The 9,529-nt window shown below is 42.5% G+C and overlaps 1 protein-coding gene across 5 annotated transcripts in view; it reads right to left on the minus strand.

The window, feature by feature from the left end:
* The window catches only part of CCDC85C (coiled-coil domain containing 85C), a 175,145-nt gene that overhangs the window by 55,378 nt on the left and 110,238 nt on the right, over positions 1-9,529 (minus strand). For 2 of the 5 annotated variants that reach the window (XM_014526668.2, XM_006037387.3), the window contains exon 3: positions 4,928-4,966. The exons of 1 other annotated variant lie outside the window; for it this stretch is intronic. In XM_014526668.2, the coding sequence (XP_014382154.1) occupies positions 4,928-4,966 (39 nt within the window). Of the gene's footprint in view, positions 1-142; positions 834-4,927; positions 4,967-9,529 lie in introns of those variants that run through there. 2 more of the 5 variants (XM_025193840.1, XM_006037390.3) reach the window with 2 other exon arrangements.

Consider the following 9,529-nt stretch of genomic DNA (forward strand, 5'->3'; position numbering starts at 1 on the left):
GAAAGCATCTTCTAACAATACTGTACGTGTTTGGAGTTCTTATTTATTGCCAAGTGGTTGTGTTTAGGAAGGAATGGAAAGATGTACGAGAAACAATTGGACAACTGCAAACAAAGTCACAAACTGCAGACATTCCAGTGGTTCACAATTTTTTATTTATTTATTTTTTTAACAGCAATACTACAAGCTTAGTCTTTAGACCGCTGTAACTTACTGATGTTAAGCAAAACAGACAGTAGATTGCACCTTATACTGCTCTGCTCATTGTCTGGCCAAGTGATATAGCTCATCAGCCACTATATCAGGAGGTATTTTTTCCTCCTTATGAAAAAGATTTTTCTCTAGCAAAGTGACAGACCAGGGCCTAACAATGCTTTTTGTTTACCTCTATGAAATCATGTCAGTGGCCGTGGAAACATGTAAAAATGGGACAAGATCAGAACTTGGCCTGTAGTTCATTAGTATTTATTCCAAGTTAAAAAGCAAAACTTTCATATAGAAAAGATATAGTCAGACTGCTGTCGGCCATCCCCCGCAGTCGTGAATGACTGTCTTCCATGACTGTCTTATCTGTGGGTCTAAAGATGACTGATGAGACTGATCCAGGATCAACAGACTACTGCAACTCAGGCACATATTTCCACATGGGGTGGGTGGTTCAAGATTCTTGATTCAGTCCACGACATGCTGTTTCTGCTGCTCCCACTTTTCCATCTCCTGTTCTTGTCATAATGTTTCAAGTACTGAGCTTCCTGCAGCAGACTCTTCCTCGATTTGGGGCTGTCTTGGGCGACAGTCTTCCATAAAAACAGCTTTTCCAAAGTGTCGTAACTCTTTAGTTAGCAGAATAATTTTGAAAGATGAACAAGAAATCTTAAACATCACTCACTCCATTTTATACACTACTCTATGCCACAGGTGCTCAACCCCCAGTTTACAGAGCCACAACATTCAGTCCATGGGGCTCCCCATGTGTTGGGCAATTTGGCAGCGGGGAGTAGTGGCAAGTAATACTACCAACTCCTCCTCCACTGCCAAATTCTCATGCCCCACATGGCCAAACTAAGCCCTTCCCCCTCATCTCCACATGGCTAGATCAGAGCCAGGTTGCCCCTAGCCACCCTCTGCACAGTCAGATCAGGCCGCTCACACCCAATCTGGTCCACCAGCTAGATCCAGCCTGTGGACAAACTGGGCACTGCACAGCCATCCCGTAGGGCAAAAAGATTTAGCATCACTGCTCTATGTTGTCCTTTTGCCACATCTGAAAATGTGAACTCAAATTCACAAACATTTGTGCCACATCTATGGCACATAAGTTTTCTATATATACGGCACAAGCTTTTGTGAATTTGAGTTCACATTATCAAATGCTGCAAAAGGATAGCATTATATATGTGTATATATGTATGTATGTATGTGTCTACATACATACACACATATATACATACACAAATATGTTTCTTATATATACATACGCGTGTATGTGTATACACATGTATATACATATGGACGTGTGTGCATATGTGCACATGCACGCACTATAACATGTTTAGCATGCGCGCGCGCACACAAGCTTGTGCTGTATATATCTTATTTAGTTAGTCTATAAGGTGCATATCTACCCTGCCTTGAGTGACTTAGGACTAACACACCTAACCACCTCAAACTTAGACATGCATAGAATACACTTCAGATGTCAAATCACCAACCAAATATGTAGAGCGAGTCGTATTTTGAAGCAACAATAACCGAAAGATGTTGTACAGTAGTGGTGGAGTGATGTTGTAGCCATGACAATCCAGGAATTATACAAGGGGCAAGAATGTTTGTGGATGATATCTTGTATTGGACCAACTGTATGGTTGTGATGCATTTGAAAGCTTGCCTAACTTCAAGGCATTACTTCAGGTGTGAGGAACTGAAGCTTCTTCACTCAGGCATAATGAAAAATACCTTGCATTCAAAAGTTTGTCTAACTTCGTTCTAGGTGCAGACAGAAATTACATTTGCCATGCAAATCAGCCCCTTGAAAGTGCTCTAAACCCATGCCCAAACAGAAGAGCACAGTTGCAGAGTACTCCAATCATACGACAAATGAACCTCCATTATAAGAGGCCTCAAATGAAGGCACGCCAAAGCAGAGCACCTTCATTAACTTCTGTCTGCTCTGGCAGCTGGGCTGAAGCAACTCAGCCCCATCCCCAGTGCTGTCTCAGGATGGAAGAAGGAGAATGCAGGGGAGGGAAATCCATTCTGGGGTTGCCGCCATGCTGGAGGGAGGGGCAGTGAGGGGGCCTCCAATCCACCTGCTCCCCCACTTCCACTCCAGCACAACTAGGCAAACCCCTGAATCGACCTCCCTCCCCTGCCTTCTCCCCCTCCCATCCTGAGACAGCACTGGAGCTGGAGGGGTGCAGGGAGCAGAGCAAGGGGAAGAAGCTGCAGACCCATAGTCTCTCTCATAGCATAGGCTCTAAATTGGAGCTGGATTCCCTACTCTCACAACCCAACAGCTAACATCTTCTGGGCTGGAAGGGTTGGTCTAACTCATGGTGCTTTCTGTAAACTGGCAAAGTTTGTTGATGATACCAAACTATGGGGGAGTCTGGCCACAAACAAAGATAAGCTGGCAATACAAGCTAACCCAGGCAGGCTCACAAGGTGGGTAGACTTCAACCTGATGTTATTTAATATGGAGAAATGGCAAGTGCTCCATCTGAACCCACTTACAGGCTCGGCAGTGCTATGCTTGCCAACATCACAACTGAATGAGACCTGGGTGTCGTGACAGACAACAAAATGAACGAGTCACCAATGCAATGTCGTAGCTGGCAGAGCTAATCAAACACTAGCATACATCTACCAAGGCATCTTGAGCAAGGCAAGGATGTCATCCTCCCTCTCTACTCAGCCTTGGTGAGACAGCAGCTGGAGTTCTGTGTCCAGTTCTGGGCACCGCACTTCAGGAAGGATGTGAAAAAGCTCAAGAGAGTCCAAAGGAGGGCCATAAGCACGATTAGAGGCCTAGAGACCAGATCATACAAGGAGAGGCTGAAAGACTTGGGACTATTCAGTCTGGTGAAGAAAAGACTTGGAGGTGACTTGGTGGCAGCCTATAAATACATCAGGGCCTGGGGAAGCATCTATTCACCAAGGCCCCCAGGGGAGGACCAAAAATAATGGACACGAACTGATTGAACATGGCTTCAGGCTAGACATAAGGAAGAACTTCTTTACAAGTCGAGTGCCAAGAGTTTGGAACAAGCTCCCCCCCACCAAGGTGGTCAACCACCCTGGCGATCTTCACAAACTGTCTTGATGCCCATCTTGCTGGGGTCATCTGACCCCAGCAGTCTTTCTTGCCCAAGTGCAGGGGGACTGGACCCGATGATCTGTAAGGTTCCTTCCAGCCCCTAACAACTACGAAACTATGAGAGCAGGGAGCTGCACTTCTGTCTGTGCCTGCATTTGGTCCACTGGAAGCTATCACCTACAAAAATCCTTGTCCTCAAGAGACATTATGTTACTGTTTACTTACCTGTGTTCTAGTCTCAGATCTCCAGGCATGAGTGGAAACTGCCACTATCACCTAAAATGCAACATTTCCTTGACTGGTTCTCAGTGTTAGCACAGTCATCTACTCTTATAAGAGATCCCAATTCCTGAACTTGGAAGCTAATAAGAATTATAAATGATCCCCCAAGATAAGGATCTCTTACTTGTCTTTCACCTCCTATTCAAGAGGGCTTTACAAAATCATGTATTTTACCATGCTATATTATGCTGAAGCCTTGGATTTTATATGGAATTCAAAACTTGCAATATACTATATTCCATTATTAACATTATTTTTAAAATATTTGCTTTTGCCACACTGAACATGCTACACCAGCATCCACACCTTTAGAGAGACTGACAATTTCCATTTTCAGCATCTGTGCTGTTCTTCCAACAGTTCAGAGTTTGATTTTTGCCTAATTAAAAAACTTAGGGTGAAAGTCATCCCTATCTGTAAGGCCAGGACAAGTCATCTGAATCAGTTAAGGAACTTTATTGATGTGTATGTCTTAGCCTTCCACACAGCAAAGAATTTCACCTGTATTGAGTATTCTGGCTTCACTGTAGCTAGCTCTATAATGTCATGCTGCAGGCTCCAGTTGGGAGACATGGGTAAAGGTCACATTCTGGGCATTAGATTCAGCTCCTGGAAGGTAAGTAGGAGGGAGGGAGTGATGGGGGAGGAGGGATTTTCTACTCAAATAATTACTGACAGTCAGGTATGCAGAGTTGCTAGAAGAAAGAGAAGGATCAGAGGGGAGAAAAATTGTCTTCTGCACTGCCTAGGCACAATTTAGCAAGAAAGGTTTGCCCTGTAGGACTCTCACAGTTAATTTAGGGGGAAAAACACACTTAAGGACAGTAGTACAATACATTAAGTCACTTGCCTATTGCTGTGGCATCACTATCACTTACCAGCAGCAATTTATCTCATAATTCTTTTCCTACTAGCTGATGTTACCTTGGTTTTGACACTGAGCAATCAGTTGTTTGCATCTGGATAATTAAATTTCAGATTTAGTTTGAATTTTTTGCCGATATTCTAAATATACTGGTTCAGAAATCAGTTAGCTGTAAGCAGCTTTTCATGTTAGTAAATAGCTTTGATTTGAATATTAAATTTTTGATAAGGCTGAGCTTGGACAAACTAACACACATCTTCATTGCCACTGTGGAGTGCAAGTCAGAAATAATTAAGAATATGTTATTAATACATTCAGATGATTAAAAAAATGGAAATTGCCAACATTAGCATCTGAAAGCAAAACCCATTGGAGCCCAAGATAGTCAGCACCAATATTAAAAGGCAGCCCCCAATTTCAAAAAGCTTACAGCTGTATGGATATATTATGTTAGATCTCTCTACCTTAATGAAATTTCTTGGCAAGCAGTTGCGGTCAGCCAGCTAGGAGGGAACAAAAGAATATTATGCACTTTATATCTTAATTTAAAATAATGACATGTTATTGTCATGGAGAATTTTAATCTTTATTACAGATGACTAAAATAGAAGGTTTGTGTGTGTAAGTTTTCAATAGATAATGTTAATACTAATATTTGAACTCAAAACCCTTTACAAATCATTGGTGAATTAAAGATTCACACAACCCCTTGTCAGACAAATAAGCATTCATATTTTAATATATCTTTGTTTTGAATACAGTAACTTCCACATACAAGAGGACAATAGTGATACCCTTAATCAGAATGATTTGTAGTTGTTCCACCCAGTGAATTCAATGGCACACAGAATAGTGTATCCAAACACAGTTGTAAGCAGAATCTATCCCAGAATTACTTCATTAACTCCAATACATTTAATACTACAGCATTTAACCATGCAACTCCCTTTGAAACTGATTTAATACACACACATGCACATACATTGTTCTCAGTGGAGTGCTGTTCTCAAACTCAGATCCAAGATGTAATCCCTTAAGAGTGCATGCTCTGGCCACAAAAAACAGTGTACAAAGATGACAAACAGTGATAGCCATGTGTGCTTTGCTACTTCCAGTAGCTAAAATCACTGCCCCTTGCAGCTGATGAAAGTTTTATGCGATTACCTGCTTCAAGTTTGCCTTTGAACATTTTACAGGCCAATATTATGCTTCTTAAATATCCATATAAAAAACACGCATTCTATAACTACATTTTTAAACATGAATAAATACAAGCCAAACCCCACTTCTTCCACACCAATAGTACTGGAATACAGTTTCACCACATGAAGTTAACTAGTAACTAAATTAAGTTTCACCAATTAAAAGTTATTGCTACAAATCATGCTTCAAAGCACATGCAGGCAATGCCCAGCAAAGCCCATACAACTCCACACACGAAGAGTCTTATTAGCTTCAACAGGACTTCACCTGCATGCTGGAAGTCACAGCAAATAGCCATGAATGTACTGGGACCCAAGTGTTTCTTGTTTGCTAGTATAAAAAGGAACGTCTCAAAATACTGTAGTTAAGGGATGAAACTAAAGAATCCTCTGTTTAAATAAAAACAATCTTTTGCTGCTTCAGGAATTGATTTACAAATGTCTGATCAGTTTCATTATCCCTATTTTACAGTTAGAGAAACTGAGGCAGAGAGTGGGGAAATTACTTGTGCAAGGCTATTCAGCAGATAAGTAGCACAGCCAGGATTAGACTCAATGCTACAGTTCCATGAGCCTTGCACAAGGCTAACGATCCACGCATTAAACTGCTGGCACAGCGCAGGTTAATACCACTGGTGATTCACCAAAAACTCTTAACTTTTAACTTCTCTGGTTTAAAACAACGGAGGGGACCCTTGAGAGAAAACATCACAGAAGGCTGTGATGTTTCAAAGCCTATCTCGAGTTGCATGCAAATATGCGTGTATGTGCATATGCATTTAGGTTTTAACAATACAGCTGGATCCTGGCCTTACTGGCACAAAAGCAAATCAGGAATAGGATCACTAATGTGAATAATAATAAAGCTAGTGTAGGAAAAGAACAGCATGTGTAGACTTCAGAACCTACATCTTGGCTTTGGCTTCCACAGTGAGATGTTCATGTACTATTTGAAGAGGGAAAGCAGCAGAGATGTTATTCAGCTGAAGTGGTGAAAACTGGATTTTTAGTTGACAGAGAAGAGAGAATGCTGTGGGGAAGGTTTAAATGAATAGCAAAATATTGCTAATAAGAGGTCTGGCAGAAGATTTCAGCATATAAAACTACTATTGTAAAAAAAAAAAAAAAAAATTATCAGCATCTCCATGGGGCATAGGCAATAAAACAGTAGCTGTAACAATACCAGGTCTTCTGTGGAAATTGAGACAGGGAGCAGATTTACTACATCATTAATATTCAAGGATGTCTGTCTTTTCTTCCCTTTTTTTAAATGAGAAGAGAAAGATCAGACCAGTAACTCATATGAGGCTCATGTAATCGTCTCAAACCAAAATACAGTATATAATCACAGAACTGGCAGTCTTTGCTCAAGAGAGACCCATCCTGGAAACAGCTGAGGCTAGGGTAGGGGCTCCCTCAGCAGAATACACAAAACAAAAGTGGAGTTGTTTCCATTGCTATTTAGTGGCTGGTCTATGGCTCGTGAGCAATGAATTTGGGAGTCTCAGGGCAGCAGAGGCTGACCATAATATGTTAGCCAGCAACCTAATCAGCCATTTCACCCAATAACAGAGAAGCAGACAACAGAACAAACATTGGGGTCAACCCTCCCCACTTCGTTGGCCACTTTTCTTTGCTCATTTGATTGTCTTTGGCTGCAGTTTAATGGAAAAGCCCTCTTGCAGAAGGGAACCACCCAGTAGCATAAATTCAACCACGTATGGCAAGAGTAAACATGCCCAGTCATACCCAAGCCTCAACTTAGTGGTGGTTTCCAGAAAAAAAAGCAGATATGGCAGAGGTGGGGGTACACACCTAACCGCATACTGAGTTTCTGCTGCCATAAATTAGAACAACATCTTAGCTGCCCCATAATGACAGCACAGCTAAGTTGGCATGAATCCCTGATGGCTCTGAAACCTAAAGGGCCTGATTCTTTTCTCACATCAGTTGTACAATTACTGATATCAATGGGACTATACAAGGGCTTAAACTATTCTCTGAAGTGGAATTTGAAAGGACAGAAAGAAATACCTAAATTAATGCCTAAGTGGTGGTGGTAGTGATGTTTTATGAGACATTTTGAACAATTTTTTAAAATTCCCAACACAAATTTTTAGAGTTTATTTTTTGTTTTATAAAAATTAAATTGAAACATGAACAATTATTCATTTCTGAAAACAATTTTGGATGCTTAGCTTTTGGTTTGCTGCTTTTTTTGCTTGCTCTCCTCCCCAGCCCCAGCCCAAGCCCAGTATCCAGGTGCTTAAGGAAGAAAGCATGGCTAGTGGTAGATTAGGTGACCCTTGGTATTCCTTGTCCTCTTTGAGGACAGAAATAGTTTTCACTTGTACAAAGCTGGTGGCCACGTTGATAACAGTGGAGAGAATGAAGACTTTCTGGAGAGGAGGCATGAACCATTTCTGCAGACAGCATACCAAAGAATTACAGAGGACTGTGAAGGAGAAACTGAAGAAAAGGCAAGGTACCTGGCAGTTGTGATTTCAGAAGACAAAAGAGAAACACAGTATATCACACACACATAGAAACATGCAATCACTGTCAGAAATTCAGTACAGGTGGTTTTGCTGAGAGTGCTTCAGGATAGATTAATGGGTAGAAGAGATGAGAAGCAGGCCCCACTAATACCGAGAGAGGAACTAGCAGATGGCAAGAGTCGCACAGCTCTAGGAATAGGGGTTCTACCATCACCACACCCAAAGGAGAAGGATGATGATAGTGGTGACTAGGGACTCCCTCCTGAGTGAAATGGAAGCACCCATTTGCAGCCTAGATCTAGAATCCATTGGAGACATGCTACATGCCCCTTAGCTTGCATTCAGGACATGCTGGAGAGTTTGCCATGACTCACCAAGCCCTTGGTCCTCAACCCTTTCCTACTCATCCACATGGTTACTAATGATGCTGCCAGAAGTGACCCCAAGCAATTTAAAGGATACTATGCGGCTCTGAAGAGTGGATTTCCAGGAGCCTGGGGTACTGGTGTTATTCTCATGGGCCTCTCTCTTTACCAGGAAGACTAAGTAGGGATCACTGCATTCTAAAAGCAAAGAAAGGTGTGATTGGTGATGGTGATGTCAACAGGAAGGCTTTGGTTTCTTCAATAATGGGTTGATGTTCCACAGAAAAGGATTGAAATCCAATCCAGAGGGTGGGAAGAGCATGTCTGGACATCAACTCAAGAACCAACTCGATAATAATTTATCCTGAAGCACTCTCAGCAAAACCACCTGTACTGAATTTCTGACAGTGATTGTGCGTGTTTCTCTCTCGTCTTCTGAAATCACAACTGCCAGGTACTTTGCCTTTTCTTCAGTTTCTTCTTCACAGTGCTCTGTAATTCTTTGGTCAGGCTGCAATTGGAGTACTGCGTCCAGTACTGGGCGCCACACTTCAAAAGGGATGTGGCCAGCCTGGAGAGGGTTCAGAGAAGGGCCACCCGCTTGGTGAGAGGGCAGCAGGACAGGCCCTATGAGGAGAGACTGATGGACCTGAACCTGTTCAGCCTCAGCAAGAGGAGGCTGAGGGGGGTCCTGGTGGCTGCCTACAAGCTCATCAGGGGAGATCAACAGCAAATAGGCAGAGCCCTTTTCTCCCCAGCACCACCTGGGGTGACAAGGAACAATGGTCATAAGCTGATGGAGAATAGGTTTAGGTTAGAGATCAGAAGACAATATTTTACAGTTAGGGTGGTCAAAATCTGGAACCAGCTTCCCAGGGAAGTGGTCCTCGCCACTACCTTGGGCAAATTCAAGAGGAGGTTGGACGCTCACCTGACTGGGGTCTTGTGAACCCAGCATTCATTCCTGCCTGTGGCAGGGGGGGGGGGGGGGGGGGGTTTTG

Source organism: Alligator sinensis, unplaced genomic scaffold, assembly GCF_000455745.1.
Source record: "Alligator sinensis unplaced genomic scaffold, ASM45574v1 scaffold1346_1, whole genome shotgun sequence".
Lineage (NCBI taxonomy): Eukaryota > Metazoa > Chordata > Crocodylia > Alligatoridae > Alligator > Alligator sinensis.